Genomic DNA, 22,860 nt, shown 5'->3' on the forward strand with positions numbered 1-22,860 from the left:
TCAGCACGACAATGACTCCATGCACGAAGCTGCCTATATTTTAGACTTATTGGTGGTTTGGGACTCATCATGTTCTACATATTTAACTATTTACATTTTTACGACCTCTTGATCCCTCGCCTCTGCTCTGTGTAAACAGCCCGCAGTTCTATGGAAATTTCACAGGATTTTCGTAACGAGATTGTTGATCTCAGCGGAGTCATTCATGGCTTCCCAGTTGCACTGGGTTTAATGTTTTTTTACAGGATCTGGTTAGTGCAAAGAGGTTGCTAACAGCATTTGGGAATTTGAGGCTTATAATAAACAATACATATATCAATAATTTCTAGTCTGTTTGATAAATCCTTTTTATGAACTAAGCCCTCAAACAAAATCTTGGCTGTAAAAGCAACAAGTGATAGAAAACTCTGCTCATTTCTCTGTGACAAAAGCTGTTTTAGTGAGGAAAGTTGAAAGGTCAGAGACAGACTGACAAATGTTCTTCTGCTCTCAACATGAACAGTGAACTTTGTGTTGTTTCAGGAGGAGAACAGCCTCAGTTATACTCTCATATTAGTGTCATCATTTCTCCATCAGCTTTGTATGAAACCCTGGAATTAAGACAAGAATAATATACTTTGTTTGTTTGTTTATTAATTCTGAAATCAGTTTGTTCACACATCCCATCAGTAAAGTCTGTTAAATGATTGTTGTTCAGTGATTCCATGAACAGATTCACTTCATCCACACAATCAATTAGTTTGACCAGAATCTCAGCAATATACAAGAGAATAATGAATGATTTCCTTATTGATTATGAACATGATAATTATAGTTTTATAATACATCAAATAGTCTCATTTGTACAAAAACATTTGGTTTAACATACAAATAAACGAAGGCGTAATTATGGATTTTTTTCTCTCTCTTAAGAGCCATGCAGGAAAAGAAAAACACCAACATATAAACATTTGGAGTTCAGAGAAATGTACATTTTCCTGCAGAGAAATATGAGTTGAGGTGAACAACAGTCATCATGAGCAGTGAAAGCCTCCGTGGCTCAACAGACACAGGAAGGAAAGTCAAACATTTACAGAACAACTAATGAGTAGATGTCAAAGCACCGCCCATAATGTTTGATTGACAGCTGCTCTCTGCAGAGAAGAAATGCCACAACGATCATCTCTCAGAAACAGACATGGAAGGAAATCAGTTTAGAGGTCCCATAATACAAAAAACACAGTTAAGTTGCAATAAAAACTACTGTGAAATATTAAAATGCTTCGATATATCTTTGCACAAATCTTAATTTCCAAAATCATAAATTTAGTCAGAATTCAGCCGTCTGTCTGACTCTTTACACACTGACTGATTCCTAAATCGTACACAATAAAAAGTTGTCACTCAAAGAAGCTGCTCATATAGGATACGGCCGTCTCCGCATTATTGTGTCCGACTCTAAATCTACAACCCGTAAGTAAACCAGTAATATATTTCATGTTTGAGTCAGAGGGAAGCATCATCTGGGATTCAGGCTCTGACTCCAGCTCTAACATGTAAAGTCTGAGAACATTTTCCTCAGCGTGGCCATCGAGTTTTACAGAGGCTGCAAACTGTTTACTGTGGTTAGCCTGGCCGTGTGTCACTCAAGACTGTCAGCCAATCAGAAGAAATGGTTGTTAATATTAATGAGACAGGCCCAAAATGATCTGAGCTGCTGGAGCTGCAGAGGGAGGCTGAGAGAGCAGATGAACAACTGAACTCAGATGTTTTTTAGCAAATAAAAACTACAAATGTATCTTCTTTTATATGTCAAAACTTCAAATAAAACATCACAATGGTGAACAACATGGAAGCTTTAAGATTTAAAACACATTTTAACCTGCTGTCCCTTAAATTATTTGTTAGTTATTTGAGTTTACAGAACTCAGCAGTGTCTCCAACTTTGTAATAAAGCCGAAGTCCAGCATAGAGAGGCTGAGTGAATGTGGTCTGGACTCTGTGGAGGAGAGTCATGGTTTCAGAGACGCTGTAGAAGGACAGAATACCTGCTCTGTGATCCAGGTACACTCCGACTCTGGAGGACCAAGGACCTGAGACGGGAGTGTTGATCTTGTTGTACCGAAATGTATAATTGTTGTTGTAACATTGTAATTCCCAAGATTTGTCATTGCGTCCAAATACAGAGTCTTTATACCCCCCTCTGATGATATTCTTGTATGAAGCTGCTACAAAAGCTCCATCCCCTCTCCACTCCACCTCCCAGTAACAACGTCCAGTCAGACTCTCTCTACTCAGGACCTGCCTATATGCAGTGAATCTGTCTGGGTGACTTGGATAGGACTGATGATTACTCATTAATGTTGTTTTTCTGTCCCCCTCAGATAATAACAGCTGTGTGTTTGCTGTGTTTGGATCCAGTGTGATCTCACATGAATATCTTAAGAATCCAGCTCTGGTCGTGGGCTCTGCTGGTGAATCTGACAGTAAAACATCCACTTCAGTCACTGTCAGTGAGAGCTTTGTCCATTCCTCTCTCAGGACGTCCTGTAGTTTGTCTCTGACTTCTGACACAGCCGCTGTCACGTCCTCAAAGTAGCGCAGAGGACGGATCTCCATGCTGGATGTGGACTCACTGAGTGCTGACAGTGAAGGGTAGCTGTGCAGAAACTGGTTGTGATCCTCTGTGTGTGAGAGTTTCTTCAGCTCAGCGTCTTTCCTCTTCAGCTCAGCGATCTCCTGCTGCAGCTTCTCCTCAAGCTCTTTGACTCGACTCACTTGGGTGTCCTGCTGGGATCTGACCTGCTGCTTCACCTCGGAGCTTCTTTTCTCCAAGAGACGGATCAACTCGCTGAAGATCTTCTCGCCGTCCTCCACTGTTTTATCAGCGGAGCGATTGATGTTCTGCACCTCCTGTTGAAGCAGCTTCACATCTTTCTCTCTGTCCTGGATTCTCTGCTGGATGTTTTGTCGACTCACCTCCAGCTCTTTCTGCTTCTCCGTCCGTTCTGCTGCAGCTGAGACCGTGTCGTGGCCTTTATGTTCATCCAGAGAGCAGAGATAACAGATACACTTTTGATCGGTACGGCAGAAAATCTTCATCACCTCATCATGCTGAGAGCAGATGTTCTCCTGGAGCTTCTTGGAGGGCTCCACCAGCTTGTGTTTTGATAACAGAGCTGAATCATAATGATGCTGAAGGTGTTTCTTACAATAAGGTACCATACAGGTGAGACAGGACTTGAGGGCTTTCAGTTTTCTCCCAGTGCAGACATCACAGGCCACATCTTCAGCTCCAGCATAGCAGAGATCAGCAGGAGCAGCTGGGAGTCCAGTCTTCTTCAGCTCATCCACTACAACTGCTAACATGGTGTTTTTCAGCAGGACAGGCCTCGGTGTGAACGTCTGTCTGCACTGAGGGCAGCTGTGGGTTTCCTTCTCATCCTCTTCATCCCAGAAGCTTTTAATACACTTCATACAGTAGCTGTGTCCACATGTAGTAGTCACCGGATCCTTCAGTAGATCCAGACAGATCGGACAAGAGAAGACTTCTCGATCCAGCTGAGCTCCTTTCTGCGCCATTTCACCTCTCAGTCACAACGACTGTCTGAGTTTCACTTCCTCATAAGTGAAACCGGTCTGAACTCTGATCTGAACAACATGTGTGTGTGCAGTGAGTGGCTGCTGCAACTCACCACCATGTTGGTAACACCCATTTTCAAACTAGTAGATCTGAAGGGGAGGGAACCAGGAAACACGTGGACAGAGTGGAGCTGGCTGTGTTTGAGAGCAGCGAGAAGAGGGAAGGGTTATCAGGCTCTGAGTCACTCCAGGAAGAGGAGCGCTTTGACAGAGACACTGTGTGTTCAACTCTCGTTTACAGCAGAGCTCATTTCTCTTTTCAACACACTGCTCACTGCAACTTTTAGGAGGCAAACTCTTCTGAGAATCTGAGGGTTTGGGAGATGGCTCCCCAGTTTTCAATATTTAATTCTTTAGAAAAATTCAATATGTCAATGCTTGCAATTATACAAAATACATAAATAATACAATCCTCACACTGATTCTACTTTATAAGTCTGTCCGTAATAGAAAATATTAAGTTTTTATTATGTTTCTGTTTTTAGCTTTGTCCACATAAAACATTGCCTTGCATTTCTAGCATCATTATTTAACCCAGAACTGTTCTTTCGTTAATTATTCGTGCTATATAATGAAATTGGATTTGGTTTGATTTTTTACAAAATATGCAACATAATAGTATTTGATGAGGTAACATCTTAAACAGTCCAAACCCAGAAAACAGAGAGAGACTTAAAAAATCCTCACCGTTTAGAAACTTGAACAAAAATGTACTTTAATGGTTGACAGGATTTTTTATATAGAGATTTGTGTATTTTTCTTTCAGTTGACTAACCGATTACTTGACTCATTCTTTCAGCCGCAATCCTCATACTTTTATGTTCAAATATGTTCTTGTTCGATTGAACTACAAGGTCCTTTAAGGTCCTTTCACTGGTTTATAAAGCTCTAAATGGTTTATGTCCTTTTTTATCTATTAGATTTTATTTTAGCTAATGAACCGTCCCTGTCTATTTATGAACCTTTAATTAATCTTTTACTGTTTTAATCTAGCTTTTAATGGAGCTTTGTTTATTTTACTTATTTAATGTAGTCTATAATTCATATTATTATTATTTCTTATTTTATATTATTAATCATCTTAATTATTTTTTATTATTATCATCATTAATATAATAATTGTATTATTATTATTATTATTATTATTATTATTATTATTATTATTATTATTATTATATTACATGTTGGTTGGTTGGTTGGTTGGTTGGTTGGTTGGTTGGTTGGTTGGTTTATTGATTGATTGATCTAATACACTTTGACTAGTTGTGTCAAAAGATGACACAACCTATTGAAAGAGAAGAAATAAAGATGCACTTGAGACGTGAGAACAAGCAGAATATTTAAAAAATGCTGTCTGTGTCTTTCCAGGTGGAAGAGGAGGAAGAGATCGGGTACGCTGCAGGAACCACAGAGAGTGAGTTGATGGAACGATTGATTTCAAGCGATTGTCTGTAGAAACAGTGAAAACACACTCCCTGCTCTTCTTGACATTGTGACATCACGGCTTATCACCAAAGCTTTTTTTAGCAGCGACATATTTGTCCTCCTCTGCCTTCCTTCATAAACCAGCAGCCCAGTCCATTCAGCATTTCATCACACACACACACACACACACACACACACACACACACACACTGTTTCATCTCAGTAAATGCCACGTGTGTCATGTAACTGTTATTCACCAGAAGCCTGAATGAAATTCTCCCTGCAGCCATGTGTGTGTGTGTGTGTGTGTGTGTGTGTGTGTGTATGTGTGTTTGTGTGTGTATGTGTTCGTATGCATATGCATGTCTGTGTGTGTGTGTGTGTGTGTGTGTGTGTGTGTGTGTGTGTGTGTGTGCATTGCTCTGCATCAACAGTATTGATTGTGTAATGGAGGGGGAGGAGGGCTCATCTGTTGATTCACTGTTGCCAGTTGGACCTGATGTTTATCTTGTCAGCTCGCTGTCTCAACGCTCACATTGCCACTGCAGCAGGCAGAGGACAGAGAGGAGGAGGAGGAACCATCTGATTAAAAGGAGAACAAACCTTGCATTAAGTCGGCAATATGGCTCGCAAATTAGCTTGAGTAAAAGTACTAATACCAAACTGTGAAATTACTCCATTACAAGTAAAAGTCCTGCATTCAAAACTTACTGAAGTAGAAGTACAAAAATATCAGTATGAAAATGTACTTAAAGTATTAAAAGTAAAAGTACTTGTAATGCAGAATGGACCCACTCAGATTGTCAAATATATTTCAAATATATATATTAGATTTTTATAATTAATGCAATTATGTAAGCAGCGGGATATTTTCTTATTTTAAACACTTAATATACTATGTAGTTTAATTTTATCAAATGTCCAGCCACTTTAAATGTGTCAAATGTGTTAAATCTCGACCTGAAAAGTAACTAAAAGCTAAATGTAGAGGAGTAAAAAGTACAATATTTGCCTCAAAATGTAGTTAAGTAGAAGTACAAAGTTACATAAAATGGAAATACTCAAGTAAAGTACAAGTATCTAAATATTTTACACACTTGAGTAAATGTACTTAAATTCCACCACTGCTCACAGGCCACTTTATTTCTATCATCTCAAACCAGTCCAGCTGTTCTCCTCTGACCTCTGGCATCAAGGCTCACTGGATATTTTCTCTTTTTAGGACCATTCTCTGTAAAACTTAGAGATGCTTGTTAGATCAGCAGTTTGTGAAATACTCAGACCAACAACCAACAACCATGCCACGTTCAAAGTCACTTAAATCACCTTTCTGATGCTCACTTTGAGCTTCAGCAGCTCAATAAAATTGAGGCAACAGATTGCACGCAATATTATTTATTAAATCTAACTACATTACAAGTTGAGTTAATAACAACTTAACAGGAAGTGCCTGTCAATAAAAAACGGACTAATTCTATTGTGTTGGATTCATTCAAAATTCTCTTGATTTAGAATTACATACACATAAAGATTATATTTAATATGGTCAAAATAAGTAGATTCTTTCTCAAACATTTTTATATTAAAGTTACTTAAACAACTGCCTCAAAATCAAGGACGCATTTATATTTTATGAATTTTATCAAATATATTAAGTGAAATGAAATGACTACAGAATAATTTATTACAGTGTACATGCCTAAATGCATTGAGTTAACAAATATATAATCACATTAACAAGCAGTTGTACAGGTGTACCTAATAAAGTGGCTGGTGAGTGTACATTTTTAACATACAGCGACAAACTGTTCAGCCTCCTCCTCATTTAATCTTTTCGTTGATCTATGGTGATGGTGTTTGACTGACACCTTCCAGTCTACGTCTTATAAATTCTAAGTACATGACTGCAAAAACACTGAAGATTAGCAGCATCACACAGTAGCTGAAGAAGCTCTCTGCTGCTCCTCTGCAAGCTTTGGCTGAAGTCTCCCTCATCAACAATGAAATGTCATTATGGCATTACTGGTTTAATTGCTGTTGCAGATGCAGTTTATTTTAATTCCGATTGTGAGAGTGCGCCTGTAAATACCCTCATTCAAAGATGTAAATGTTGGCATTAGTTTCTTCCAGTGATTGAGTTGAGAACAGTAAGCTTAAAAATTAAGTAATGATAACTACATTATAATTACAATTTCTATGAGACCAAATTACACGTCATGTCTTTAACTGTTGGCAATTAAGCTCCGTCTTCTTGGAGCTAAATTATTTAAATCCTTCATAATGATAAATTAATTTGCTAAAATGATATTCCTCAAATATACAGAAGTTATTAAGAAGGAGACGCAGCTTTTTAAAACTGCTCATTCAAAATGTCTGAGCATGTCCCTGGTGCTCAGTATTTAGTGCATATAAGGCTATAGCAATATCAGACAAAATATCGACAAACAATTGCCGTGGCCAAAATAATTTACAATAATGATATTACAGCCTTTTGTAGGGGTCTAACTCCACCTTCTAGCAGGTCCAGTAGGTTGTTATCAGCTCATTCAATGGCCGGTCGGCATTTCTTTACATTTCAATTCATTTTTGTTTTCAAGATTCAAGGAACTTTACTGTCATTTCAATCTCGTAAACATGAATACAATGAAATTCCGTACTATCAATCGTAAAAATAAAGTGAATCATAAAATGAATCATCATAAGTAAGATAAAAACATTTTTTTAATAGTATAGAAATAAAAGTGAGCTGTGTGCATTCCTTGAGAAAAGAAATCTCATCAAATCAAATAATCTAATAATATATTTAGAATATATAAAACTTTATAAAACTTTTACTTTTGATACTATAAGAACATTTTTTTCCTGATAGATTTGTACTTTAACTTCAGTAAGTTTTGAATGCAGGACTTTTACTGGAAGTGGAGTGATTTCACAGTGTAGTATAAGTATTCTGAATACTTCTTCCACCACTGGCCTTAATTACTTTTTAACTGTAAAGTCACTTCAGCCTTCCTGTTGCTCATGAGCAGTACAGCCACTAGAGGGCGCTGCCAACAATGCACGTTAATATAGCAGACCATTGAATGGGCTGATAACAACATACTTGACCTGCTAGAAGGTGCACAGGTGCACTGTGTGTGTGTGTGTGTGTGTGTGTGTGTGTGTGTGGGTGTGTGTTGCTCTGCATTGCGGCATTTTAAACTCTGATTTTCTTTCTTTTGACAGGTTATTGTACAGAACAGAAGAAACCTAAGGTCATCTTCATGATGGGTACGTACACATAGTCACACACACAAAAACGCACTGGTGGAGCCTACCTCATTAGGAGGATACAAAAGTCTGCGCGCGCACACACACACACACACACACAGACACAGGAGGCAGGATAATAATGAGCAGCTGCCGCATGCTAGGCTGGAATACACTCACACGTACAGAAGAGCACCGATCCGTCAATCAGCTGCTCTGACATTTTTTCTGCATGTTTTCAACTCAAGTCAGACTGCTGTAGCTCTGATGAAAAAGCTGCATTCTGGAGCGTCGCTGGAGGGGAAACGACAGATGTTCTGCTCTCAAAGGCTCTCGTCCGTTTCAGATGACAGAAGGAAAGTTAATGAAGTAATTAAGAAGTTTCAGCTTTAACGGCTCGTTTCAAGACTAGAAAACAAGACGCCGATTATTATATGAAGCAAACAGAAGTAGTGGAAAATGTTGAACGCACCAGTACTCGTCCTCATTCAGATCTTCACTTACAAAAGGCATCAAAATAAGCATTTCCACTGCACGCGCCTTCATACGTTTCAATCAGCAAAAGTTGTGGATAGTATCTGGTACTTTTATTTGGATCACTCGATCGAGGTTCTAAGTGGAGTGAAAACACAGCAGATTAGCCGGAAAGACAAGTCACCGGACATTCAGCACAATTCTGTCATCTTTAAATAGCCAATATAGACTGTATAAACTATGGATTTAGTCATTGTGACGTCATCCTTAGATTTTTAGCTGCTCTGGTGGCAGTGTGTGACTACTCCTAGTCCGTGTGATCAAACATTTACTAATTTAAGATTCTCAAATGAAGCTAAAAAAAAAAAAAAAAAAAAAAAAATCAGTTTAATGTTGTGGATTGAATATCTTTGTGTTTGGGGACTTTTTGTTACTTTTCAATTCTTGGATATTTTTATTAGGATTTCCAATGATGATGACTTAATCATTAAAAATAGCTGTTGATTGTGACACTAAAATGTAGAAATAAGTTATCTTAATACATGTTGATAAAAATAAATAAATATTAATCTTAAACATGACTACATGAACTATATATAAATATAGTGATACCAGTCTTGAGCTGCCATGTTGACCCTGTTTCTCTATTTCCTTTCTGAAATGTGATGAAATAAACTCACACCTTTCACACAATTGAAATGCATAAACACTGCTCCTTCAAAGTTTTGCTCAGCGGCAGCAGAAGAGTAAATATACTGATTTATTTCCTCCCTTTAGGGGCAGAATGTGTTTTTGTGTTTTTTTGGGATCAATTATTAAGCTGCGACAGAGAAGCAGTATGCCTCAGTCTGCTAGCTGAAGACAGGACGGTGAGACAAAGGTTAATGGGAGATCTGGAAGAGACAAAGCGTTACCACTCTTCCCCTCACTACCACGGACAAATAATAAAGATACGGTCATTAAGAGACTTTTTAATCAGTTTTTTCTTTCAGATGGGATGTGTATTAGCGTTTAAACCCCTTTCCATGAAAACCAAACATGACAAATCCCCACTGATCTGTACTAAGAGCAGTTTGTCTGAATGTTTGAGAAACATGACGTGGAGTTAGACCAGGAGCTTTCCCTCAGCAGGAGCAGATAATTGGTGGGAAATGCCAGCTGCATATATAACAACTGTCACCTCGAATCCAATGTGTCTCCTGAGCAGATTTTATAGCACATAATGAAAGGTTGGCCACGTCGGAGAACATTTTATTCTGCTTCCAGCAAATTGTGATCATATTTCAGCATGTTGTGAGGGAAAGTCAAATTCGCCAGAGCAAGAAATGGTTTTCATCTCTTACTACTACATCAGTTTCTCTTGCTTTTATATTCACTAGCACTGTTTAATAAGCATATTTTATGTGAAATTTGAAGCATCGCATTAGAAATCCTGTATGGAAATGCCAAAATATGTGTTTTAACCCCAAAAAGAACCGATGCTCTTACCGGGACATATAAACACTTTTGCTGAATAAGTTCTCACATAGCGAACATTTAACCAGCGTGACTGATCTGTTGTTTCCGCTGTCAACATCTTCCCGCATATTATTCCCTGAATATGAAACCACTGGCTGACATAAAAGAACCATTAAAACGTATTAAACTTTTTATTCTCTGTTTACTAACCCGATGTAACCTGTTGACAGAAACATGCCTAATTAGCATTTATTTTATTGCGACATTTCAGAAGTTGGCTTAAAATTCACACGATTATTATTATATATGTCGTTATCTTTATACATGTAAACAGTACCATTTTTGGCCACTTGGGAGCAGCATAACAATCTGCAAATTATTGACATATTACACCCCCCCCCCCCCCTTTTAAACACTTACTAAGCTTTACCAACCATTTGAAGTTATCTATCACATCAGCAGTTAGATATTTACTATTCTTGTGGTTCAGTATTTTTTGTCACAGCCAACTCCTGAGAGAAGTTTCTGGCCCTTAAGCTAAATGCTCCATGAGCAGGTAGTCTACTGTGGGGTTTTTATTTTTAAGATTTTTTAGGCATTTTTATGCTTTATTGACAGTGACAGATAGAAAGGGGGTGACAGAGGGGAAGACATGCGGCAAAGGGAGCTCAGGCCGGATTCGAACCCAGCTCCGCCGCAGCAAGGCCTCAGCCTACATGGCAAGCGCTCTACCAGTGTGAGCCACCAGGACGCCCCTACTGTGGGGTTTTTAATCTCTTTTTCACTGAAAACAGCTGTGGACGCCAAAAAGACGATGAGATCGGTCAGAGTGAAACAAAACATTTGAGCTGTCGGACAGAAAACCGAAACACTTAACTATAAGATGCTAAATTCTCTGTAGCATTGAGGAGAACTGCATGCTCTGGAGTGATAAATAGACAAGGATCATTCTTGGTACCAAACATATTGCTGATCTCTGATAACAATTATTGTTTTTTGCCATGGATTGACAACTAAAGAACATTAAAATATCAACAGTTTGATTGTACTGTGAATGTAATCTGACCCAGTTACTGGAAATAAACCAAAACGCAGCAGATTGTGGGCTACCTGCGCAGGCATTTTGTGAGATGTACACAGAGAGACAGGTGCAACATGACTGGGAGAGGACTGACTTGGATATTTGTTCAAGTCTGATGTTTGATTGACATCTGGGCCAAAGAACGCATACATTCAGGAAATGCTGAATAAAGTCCACAAAAACAGTGACTTTTATCAAATAATTTGAGATCAATCAGAGGAGAACCGATAGATCAGCGCAGCGAGTCGAGGTAAAAAAAACTTCAACAGCAATATTTCATGTGATGTTCAGCTCCATGTTGCTTCGTTTATTTTCAAGTTTACATTTTTCACCACCAACTTTCAAACCAATAAGAAGGTTGGAGTCTGTTTGGTTAGTCAAATCGGACTGGCACATTTGGTTGGTTTTGTATGTAGTCTGGTTTGCTTTCACAGTGCAGAAATGTAAGCGGACCAAATAAAAAGAAAAGATTTGAAGAGGGGCGTGAACCAAGGTGGAGGGCTGGAAATCTACTCGCACCATTACTTGAAAGGTTGGAGGTGAAGAATGTAAACATGGAAATATTCAAAGCAACATGGAGCCGAGCGCAAACCGATTACGATTAAACTGGCCGTAATCTATATAATATATACAATCATTTGTAGAGAAACACCCAGAATGAGCTCCTGTTGAGGCTCCGGGTCTCCAACAATGTGTTGATCCATTATTTCCAACGTGCTGCGATCAGACAGCCGTATCATCAGAGAAGGCGAGCCTTGATGCACTTCTACCACAAAGGCAAATATTACGGGTTATTTTTGGCAATATGTTGAAAATTCTGCACTGACAAATTAGCTTTAGCTCAGCGTTTTGGTTCATTTGCTTTAGTGGGTCAGATTCTGGTCGGATTACGTTCACAGTGCAGTGTCACACTTGCAGCTAGGGTCCCGGTCCGTTTCCAGAGTACGATTGGAACGTTCACAAGCGACCAAACAATCCATAACAAGGATTTAATCCACACCAGAGTTCAATTAAAATGACTACTAACTTTGGGTCCCTTAGTCAACTAAAACTTGACTATAAAGAACAGCTTTAGGTTGACTTCATCCTTAACACAACATTTAAAACAGGGCTAGACTTAATTTTAAAAAAAATTGCTGACAAAATGAATTATTGCCTGCATTGTTTTGGTTCAATCAGGTCAGGAGTATCTTTGGTTCTGAGTGTCTTTGGTTCTGGTTCTTGGTGTATTGTTTAATTAGGTGTTGTCTTTTATGACAATCATCAAGTACTTGCTGAACAACACGTGCAGGCAGAATAAAACCAGTGGTTTAATTAAAAAGATGTCTAAAATATGAGCTTTTGATGACATATCTCATTAAAATCCATAAAAGTCTGTTCAGGAAAGATATTACATATGCATCCATGTTCTCAAAACAGTTTGAACTAAAAGTTGGGAGTTTTACTTTATGTAGCTTTATCCATCCAAAACCTTCCCGACTATGAAAAATGGTGGGAAGTTGAAGCAGTGTTCTGCAGCGGTGCTTCATAAAAAAGGTGGAGGAGATGATGCCTGAGGGAAATGCTAATGTGAGGCTTCACTGGTGTCTGAGCTCCAGCCTTTTTTCATGTTATCTCCTTCATGTCCCACTGCTCTCTCTCTCTCTTCCACTCTCTCTCACTTCTATCTTCCTCTCTGCAGAAGAATTTCCATTTTTATTCTTGTAATGAGACGTGCATTTAAATAATGAAAAAACACGCTGTTGGTGCAAGTTGCTTTAATAATGTTTTGAATTGTTGCAATGGCAATTTTGCACTTTTATGGCCCTTGATTAAAACTAAGAATGTTATTAAATAGCAGCATATACTTCCTACTGTTAATCAATTAAATGTAAAGACCAAAACCAGCCACTAATTCATCCTTCTCTCAGTACTTTTCTCTTTCACTGGTAATCTGTAGCTCTCAGCCTCAAGCAGACAAAACAAGCAACTTCAAGATAACACCATGAGCTTCAAGGAGATTTTATAGTCCAACAATTATTTAGTTAGCCAATCAAATAAAAATGTATAGTAAAAAGCATAATTGTAATTCTGTTTAGTAGTGTGATATTTCCAATTATTGTTATTTTTACCTGAATAACCTTTATAATAGGCTTTAAAAGAGAATATAAAATACATTTTTAATTTACTTTCATATTTTTTATTTAATTATTGTATTTAGTCTTCTTAAATTTAAAAAATCTATGATGTTTGTTTGTATCTCTATATCTAGTATGAAATGTCCAAACTGTTTTTTCCCCTTACTTTTTTATATTAGGCTGTTAAAGATGATTACAGTCATCAAATTATTATCCCTTGTAGTAATAGCCAACTTCCGTTCTCCCAAGTGAGATAGTTTACTTTTTTATTCCACTAAAAGGAAAATAAGGCGTAAAGACATTTAGAATTTCTGGCTCAAAACAACTGACAAGATAAAAATAAACTAACCCACAGCCTGATTCTCTGCGGAAACTAATGGCTGATGACTTTAATACTCAAAGATGCTTTCTTATGACATCAGTAAAGAACGTCCTCAGTCTCTTCTAGTTAATGGATGGTGACAGTAGAAAGGAAAAAAATCTTTTCACAGTGGATTCAATGAACTTATGAGAGTCCAGCGAAGAACATTTTTGTATTTTCCTTGATGTAAACGATTGAAGCATCTCAATTAGTGGAGACGAGAAGCTCTGCGGCCCATTTGCCACTTAGACTGGTTTGTGTTTACATCAAAGTGTAACCTGCTGAAGCTTTCGGGGGGAAAAATGATGTAACAGGAAGGGATTCAAATTGAATTACTAGAGATTTTTCCCACTTTATGTATTCGTCTGCCCTCTTTGCCTCGTTTCATCCGTCTCCTGCTCCATCTCCATCTAATATAATCCATCTGTCACTTTGGCTCATATCGAGGACGATGCTGTGATGGAGCCGTTCACGCTTGGTGGGTTGCTCTCAAATCTAAAACTCTACCTACCTGAGCGCCAGAAGACAAACTAGACGGAGCTCAGCAGAGGTCAAACATCTGCCAGTGCTCACAAAATTGTCTGACTTGTAACAGTGCACTGTATGTTAAGTTGAGTGGACTAAATGTGGGATTAAAGTGACAAGGTGCAGAAATATTCAGATATCTTACCTAAGTAAAAGTACTTGTACCACACTGTGAAATGACTATTTACGCATTTATGTAAGCAGCATTTAACTGTTGTCAAGGTATGGCTCCGTTTTACCGTTTTGAGGTTTTAATTTGTAAATGTGCATACTCATTTAAAATCTATCATGTTTTTCATGTTAAATCTCGACCTGAAAAGTAACTAAAGCTGTCAGCTAAATGTAGTGGAGTGGAAGTATGAAGTTACATAAAATGGAAATACTCATGTAAAATACCTCAAAATTGTACTCAAATGCAGTACTTGAGTAAATGTACTTAGTTACATTCCACCGACTGTATGGATGAAATATTACACGAAGGCTCTGGCAAAACACAAAACTATCCACAAGATCAAGAGAAGCATTTTTAAATAAATGTGTGTTTCAATGGTCCAGTAAGGAGCATCTAAGATTAAAGGTTTACATGATTTAATTTCAGATAGTGTGAAGATTTAAGAGACTTTTGATGGATTTAGTGGCCTGAATTGCCGTGTATGGATGCATATAATAAGTCTGTGGAGTCGCCCCCTGCTGGCCATTAGAAAGAACACAGGTTTAAGGCACTTTCACACTTATTTCACTTTTCAAACCTGGAGGTAACATTTACTGCTTTCATACAGTCCACAGTCACCAAATCTATCCATTAACCTAATTTAGGACAAATCTGTTACTAAGTTTTCCATTCAAACTGAACTGATTGAATCATACTTTGGTCATATTGTTTTAAAATTGCTATAAAGCCACTGGACACTACCTGCTAAGCACCAAACGGTGGACAAACATGCAGGGCTTAACAAATATATTAGACCAACAGTTTGTGCCACAGCTGTCCTAAATTAACAGCATTAGTGATAACTGAAATATTTTTATATTATGTTTCTGTAATGGTTAATACAGCAGGATGTAGAAGCGCTTTACTGAAATTATATTTTTAATGCTAGAATATAATCATCATTGTTATCGATGCATTTTCATATTTACTGTTTTTACAATAAAAACCCAGTAAGAATAGTAAACCACATTATTATTTATTGATTAAGATCTAAAATTATAGTTATTTACTGCAATTCCTGAATGAGTTTTAGTGGTTGAATGTTCTGCTGAAGCCCAGTCAGCTGACTCAAATCTGGCTATAAAAAAGTGAATTCAGTTTTAAACAAGCTTTGAAAGATTTCTAAAATATTTATGTTTTCTCATGCAGGTAGTCTAATGAATTTGTTAAGCACTGTAGTTTCGACTGGCTGGTGAATACAGTGAAGAGGCATATAAATGAGTTAAAAATGAGTGGATATTGGACCAGGGGGCCAGACTCGCATCTCTAAATTAATGATAGTATTGCTCCATATCTGCTGGGTGTGTAAATAAGCTTCCCCTGCCCCACAAAGTGGCCAAAAATTAATTATATCAGGTTTAAATTAAGCTGTAAATGTCCCACTTTTCCTGAACATGAAAAATATTCTTGTGTATGCAGCAAATTTAGTCATTTAACCGTAGTGGTGACTGAACATTAGCTCAAATGAAAAGCAGCAGCAGTAAATATATTAGCATAGTATAAAACAGGGAAGATAAATACGCTCTGACTCTCAAGGACAGTAAATAGACACATCAAATGGTCTCAGAGATAGAAAACTATCTTTATCCACAGCTCCAGTTTACACAGCAGACCTGAGTCTGACCGGACTAACTAGGGGAGCGGCTAACAAGCTTCTCTGGGCTTTTTCTTCAGCTCTGGTGGTTCATTATTTTACTTCCTGGCAGAGGTGTCAAGCAGCAGAGGAATACATCGAGTGAGTAGGTGTGGAGGGGCTGGTGAAATATATTAAGCCGGTGAATATGTGCTGAATGTACAATGAATGAATCCATAACTACTCCTCTCCTTTCATGACTTCACGGTCGTCCCCGGGCGAGTGGAGGCTCGATCGTTTCAGCCCGTGCTCTCAGAGGAAATGTTGATGAGGACGTTTGTTTTAGGCAGAGGGCAGCGACACTTGGACTCGAGGAGAATACTGATGAATGTGAAGCACATCCTGAGTTTTATTACTGTGCCCAAGGCTGGTTATGATAAATGACCACCGTCTACTGACACGTCACACAGCTTCATGGTCATGTAATACAGTCAACCTGTGATAAAACACCTGCAGACCTCACAACACGTCAGGGGAGCAGAAGGCTGAAATATTTTTTAATTCTTTTAAGGAAATCTGCAAAAATGTCATTACTAAACGTGGCCGATTCCTAATGCAATGTTTTCTTCCTGTTCTTCTGTGTTTGTGGACACTTGTTGGAGTCTTAGATTGGATTAAAGGAGCAAACACACTGAAAGCAATGATTATTGCGCCTCATTTGGCGTGCATGAACTTGATCCTCCTATGTTGCACTGCAGGCATCAGATTTGAAATGACAACACCACAGAACCAGCAGTATTTTAGGAAACATTAGTTTCATCAAAAAAAAATTTGATTATCTATACACCGACTTAATTTTCTTTTTATATCGATTTTATAGAGATGCGACAGATTACAAAACTCTGCGACTGCTTCCACAAGCACCAGACTGCAGTTAGAAAACCTCACAGGGTATGACAATCCGTCCCACTCAGTCCTGGTTCTGGTTCCTCTGTGCCCCCCTTCCCTCCAGCGGGCCCAGCATCACGGCACAGGCCTACCGCAGTGTCAGATCTCCTCCGATTTTGTCGAAACATGACATTAAGAATAGACATATATAAACAGGAAATATTCTTTCTGATTGTTTTTTTATATATCATTTCGATTACAGTTTCACAAAATATATTAAAAAGGAACTCCTGTGATACGCATCTTTTTGCCAGATTGTGTGCATTTGTGTGTGCATGCTTCCGTGTGTCCATGCTAGCATCCGTGCGTGCGTGCATGGTGTTGAAGTGAGGTGGTGGTGCAGATGGATTCAGTTAAGAGGAGAGAAGATGATATTAATCTGTGATAACCTGACTCTGAGCCCCCTGGCAATGAATCAGACCTTTGATGTGCAAGTACATTTACACACACAAACACACACACACACACACACACACACACACACATACCCATCTCTGTATCCTTTCTTATTACCTCGCTCTGTTACTCTGCTCCCTCTCCCGGACCACCTTTTTCCACTTAAATACTTTGATGCAGACGAAGGTTTCTCTCCCTCTCACTCTGTCTCACACACACACAGACACACAAAAACACAAACACCATCTATTTCCCATTGACTCCCATTTTCATGCTCTTTTTTTTATCCGTCAATTTCCTCCCCATCGTCCTCACCCCACTTTGTGTTTTGTCTGGTTGGACTGACCCTGTGTGTGTGTGTGTGTGTGTGTGTGTGTGTGTGTGTGTGTGTGTGTGTGTCCTCAGGTGGTCCAGGCTCAGGGAAATCTCTCCAGTGTGAGCGGATGGAGGAGCGGTTCGGCCTGCGCAGCCTCGCTCTGGGTGACCTGCTGTGTAACGAGCTGCAGTCTCACGGGGACAGAGGGCGCCACCTGCGGGATGTCCTGGAGAGAGGACAGCAGCTACCTGAGGTCTGTGTGCCGCTGGTTTCACTTCACATATAAACACTGGCCCCTCCCAGATAATCCTATTGTCTATTAAGTTCATGTTATTGCCAACAATAATAATTATTTAAACTTTGTCTGTGAGTGGAGGTGAAGTTGAGATTTATGGCTCAAAGCATGAGAAAAAACTCATTTTGAGAAAACAGGCTTTAAAGATTTCATACATTCTTAATGGAAATGACTATTAGAAACAAAGATCATCTAAATCACAGCAACAAAAATATAGAACATGTAAAACACATTATGTTGTGCAGGAGAATGGGAGCTTTCTAACAAAGGTTTAGACACGGTTTGTGGTACTACATGCTAGCCTAGCTAATGCCAGACTAATCACAAATTATATTAGTCTGGACATTTCTCAATGAGCAGGTCTCTCGGTGGCTCCGCTGTCCCCCGGCTCGTAGCGAGATCACCGGTGTTACAGCAGTGAGCAGTATCGGGGCTAGTTGGTAGATTAGGCTTTTGCCAAATCCTGTCGGAAGTAAGGTAACAGGAGTGTAAAGTCAAACGTTGTTCTTCTTTTAAAATAAACTTTTGCTCTAAACTATTTAAAACGCTAGATTGAAAGAGAGTTTCGCATCTGCTGCAGCCATGTTGGATCCGTAAGAAAACTACAAAACAAGCTTCCGTCTGTCGAGTAGTACGCGTCATCGTCTTACCGTCCCTCCCCGTTCTGTGATCGGATCACTAAAACAGGGCTAAGAAACGCCTGTAGTTGCCAGACCGCCTGCAGGTTCGAAATGAAATCGAGCGCGCAAGGCAGTATGGGTATACCCAGGCTAACTACATGCTGCAATAGAACGATAACTGGATGTTTCTGTATGCATTAGTTACTTTCTTTTGTTTCTTTTGCAAACTGTATTTCTTTCTTTGGTTTGGAACTTTGGAACTTCATGGTGCATTCAGGTGAACCTTGTAAATACATTAATTCATTCATTATCTGTAACTCCTTATCTGCACTCGGATCTCGAGGGGCTGGAGCTGATCCCAGCTGGTCAAGGGCTACACCCTGGACAGGTCGCCAGACTATCACAGGGCTGACACAGAGAGTTACTACCATTCATGCTCACATTGACAGTGATGCTAATTAAATAGAAACACTTGAAAGAAATGTACATGAGATCAGTGCATAAGTGAATGTTGTTAACGCCAAGAACAAAAATTACAGATCTTGTGAAAATATTGGCTTCCTCTTATATAATAATTTAAAAAATGGAGGATAGCTTTTATATTTACTATGAAAATAACTATTTAAAGAATGTTACAACATGCATATTTCACCAGTAAGTTTTGATTTTTGTTTACGTGCAGTCTAAACTACATTACAGCATGAGTGTAGAGAAGAGTAGTGGTTTCGCGGAGTGGTTTCATTGGAATGAATACAAAGTCAGAACATTAACAACGAGCAGTGACTGCAAATTGGCAGCATGTCTGAATATAAAAATCAAAGAATAAAGATGTCACAGAAACACCCAAACTGTTTGACTGACAGGAGGTGTCTGGGAGCAGTGAGCCACCAAAGTTACACCTTTAAAAACAAGATCTTACAGATTATTTTGTCATAAAAACAGACAGATGAAGATGCAGAAAAACACATCTATCCATGCTGTCAGTGAAAATTGTAACACCACAGCTCTCAGACTGAGAAAATACTGATAAAACATGTTTTTATGGAACGGGCCAAATGAAATAAATAGAAGAGGGAGAACTGCAGCTGAAATATTATAAGCCAAGATGGCTTTCACAGAGATTGCACATCTACACACAGACATAGCTGGCAGGGCTGTCTAAGCATATTGGAGCTGGAAGCGGCTGCAGACTGTGTAAACTAGATCAATTTTCTCCAAAGACTCTCACAGGAAAACACATTTATTTTCTGAGAAAACGTGAACGTGTTCATCAGTGCAAAGAGTCGACTTCAGACCAGCAGGCATTGGAGTTTATGGGAAATACACAACTCATTAAAAATTCATAAAATGTTGAAATGTGACAATTCTCTATGATATTATAGTTTATATGAGGTTGTTTCTTAAATTAGGACTGAGCCGTGTAAGACTAAAGTGCCTGTGATGTGTCTCTGCTATGCAATGGACGGTTCTGGCCTCCGTGTCGTCCGTTTATTCCAGATTATGGACACCTTCAAGGACATTAATCGGCTAATTAATTAAAAATCAGGTTATGAATGCATCGTGGCAGGTTAAAGGGGTGACATAATTGTTTAGCTTCCTTATTTTCAGCTTCTACAGCTCAGAGATTTTGAACAGTGATGCATTTTGCTGCTGGTGATTTTTTATCCTCAGTAACATACGGTCCCGGTGGTCGTCAGCAAGCTTTTTAAATTGAGCTGCAGAATGTGACATTTTGCATCATAACACACCCAAGCCTGTTACCCACACACGCACACACTGACATCACAGTTTCACATGTTCAAAGGTGCATAGACGAATGTGTTTGTGTTCAACTAGTTGGTTTGTGAACGTCATACCGAGCAGCCCAGTCGCACTCCCGACTCGACACATACAGACGCTTTGTCATGGCTTTCAGTGTGTGACTGACGCACAAGGCGCCCTTTATTGGTGTATGAGACACACAAGGCTTTCCACGGTCTCAAACCAGACATAATACAGTAAATGACAAAATTTAAAGAGAGCATAGGAAAGGTGTTGCAATTGGCTGAGCCCTGAGAGTCCAGCTCCATCCAGAGTAGAGACTACTTGCTCAGCTGAGTGCACAGAGATCAACAGCCCGGCAGAGAGGAGTCACAGGCGGGGTCGCATGCAAAGCGGAGTAAGGTGTGGGGCTGACTAGCTCAATGACGAAGGATATTTTCATGCAGCCTGGTCTCTAATATCACCAGAACGCCACTATCCGTGCGATGGTTGGTAATCTGGCACAGCCAAGTTTCTCCTTCCTCTAGCATGGCCCACCATGACTCCTCTCTGCTGGGCTGTTGTATTTACTGTGTGTAATTTCTGCTGAGAAAATGATAAACACTCCAGAGACTTAACCACCGCAACAGTCTGTTAAATGCAGAATCACACTTGGCAGTTTTAGTTGCAAACTAAAGCTGTCACATTTCTGTTATTTCCAACAGAAATGTATTTCCCTAGCAAAAAAATGCAAATGTCAGGATTTGTGATATTGTCACTGAAGGCTTCTGCTGGACTTCTTACTCAAATTATAGTGAAAATATGAAAACTCACAGGTCTGTCAGAATGGCAGCTCAGGTAATTAAGGTTACAGATGATAAGGACACCTTGATGGTGGTGGTTGTTTACTTTCTCTGCCTCAGCCTTGACAGAAAACTGACAGTGTCCATTCATTCTGATTATTTTTGTTGAGTGTGGACAAAATGACACAAACTTAGATTAAAATCTGCTTTGGATGCAGCTGGCAGATCCTTTCAGAGCACGAAATGATACAACCAGCAGCAACTGTTGGACTGTTGGGTTTTCAGTAAAAGCCGCCGCCTCTGAGAGAAAAAAAAAAAGATGAAAGAAGAGTTGAAATCCTTCAACTGGAAAATTTAATGTTGAGCAGTGGAGTGAAAAAAGAATGTTAAAAAGACTGAGTATATCTGCCAAAAGGAGCTGGTTTGCACTTCATCTAACATTCATCTGAAAGTCGCTGAAAATGTTTGGGTTTCAAACTGACAAAGCAAGACATTTAAAGACATCAACTAGTCTGAGAAAGTTTTGTAGACTAACAATTAATCTGCAAAATAATTTGCAGATTAATAAATGATTAACATAGTTGGAATTGTTTTCAGTGGTTTGGAAGAAGTGACGCTTGATTGAAATGACTTTTCCTTTTCTCCTTAAAATGCTCACATTTTCTGACTTGAGGCTTCGGGAAGAACACAAACAATAGATGCAACAAAAGATAACACTGAAGTCTGGAAACATGCAGGCTTTCCATTATCTCAGGCTTTATTAAGTGGTGAATTGAAGAGATTTGAAAGCAATTTAAAAAGAGACCCACGCACAGATTTACTTTACCTTTGTGTCATCTAAGTGTAGAAACCCAAAGGCGTTCGTGCAAGGCTCAGCTGTCTAAGCTTCTTACGGCACATTAAGGTCATGTCCCGTGTGTTCACGCACATTGTCACCACTTATTTTTATGTTGTGCGAGTGAGTTAGTTAGAAAGAGAGAGACGCTGATTTAAAAGGAGGCTGAATAATCCCACAGAGGGATTACTGAAGTGCAGGTTCACAGCAGAACACGTTACAAAAAAAAAAATCCAGTAGCACAAAATCACACATCAGGATTATCAGGTTTTATCTCAAAGAGAGATACAATGCAGTCATGTGTGGCTCACCAGCATGAAACAGCAACACGACGAGGGTTTGACTCGGTAAAATGTTACTGTACTGTTGCCTGGCAACACAGCAAGTGCAATTTAATTTTCTGTGTTACCTGAAAACGCTGTGAAGACCACCAGCTCCACGTCTGGTGTGTCCACATGTGTGCTCTCTCTCAGGCTGCATGAACAGTAGAGATCAAAACCAGCCTGAGGCTACGTTCACACCAGGCAGCAACCTCCAGGTCTGAAAACCTGGAAGTACCTTCAGGCTGCATTCTTTCAAACATCCAGCAGGGGTCGCCAACAGCGGTTACAAAATAACTCCGGTCCTATCTATTTCAATGCAAAATGAGACCACTTGTTACTTGATTTATTACCTCAGAAAAAAAATATTGTGGCAAAAATATGTTCTCGGGGGCGTTCCTGGTGGCACACCTGGTAGAGCGCGTACCACAGAGGCATTGTCCTTGTAAGTGGGCAGCCCGGGTTAGAATCTGACTCGGAGCCCTTTCCTGC

General features: G+C 39.2%; 2 protein-coding genes across 2 annotated transcripts in view; one reads left to right on the forward strand and one right to left on the reverse strand.

Moving 5' to 3' along the window:
• The window catches only part of ak5 (adenylate kinase 5), a 104,801-nt gene that overhangs the window by 69,862 nt on the left and 12,079 nt on the right, over positions 1–22,860 (forward strand). Inside the window, exons 9-11 of the mRNA XM_059345341.1 lie at positions 4,990–5,035; positions 8,272–8,316; positions 17,845–18,008. Of these exons, the coding sequence (XP_059201324.1) occupies positions 4,990–5,035; positions 8,272–8,316; positions 17,845–18,008 (255 nt within the window). The remainder of the gene's footprint in view (positions 1–4,989; positions 5,036–8,271; positions 8,317–17,844; positions 18,009–22,860) is intronic.
• On the reverse strand, positions 541–3,719 carry LOC131981054 (tripartite motif-containing protein 16-like). The gene has a single exon (XM_059345343.1). It carries the CDS (start codon positions 3,559–3,561, stop codon positions 1,888–1,890), a length of 1,674 nt encoding a protein of 557 aa, XP_059201326.1. The 5' UTR covers positions 3,562–3,719; the 3' UTR covers positions 541–1,887.

Source organism: Centropristis striata, chromosome 11, assembly GCF_030273125.1.
Source record: "Centropristis striata isolate RG_2023a ecotype Rhode Island chromosome 11, C.striata_1.0, whole genome shotgun sequence".
NCBI classification, from domain to species: Eukaryota; Metazoa; Chordata; class Actinopteri; order Perciformes; family Serranidae; genus Centropristis; species Centropristis striata.

Bases quoted from the DNA above. Each gene is read 5' to 3' on its own strand.
- LOC131981054 (XM_059345343.1), bottom strand. From the start codon at position 3,561: ATGGCGCAGAAAGGAGCTCAGCTGGATCGAGAAGTCTTCTCTTGTCCG.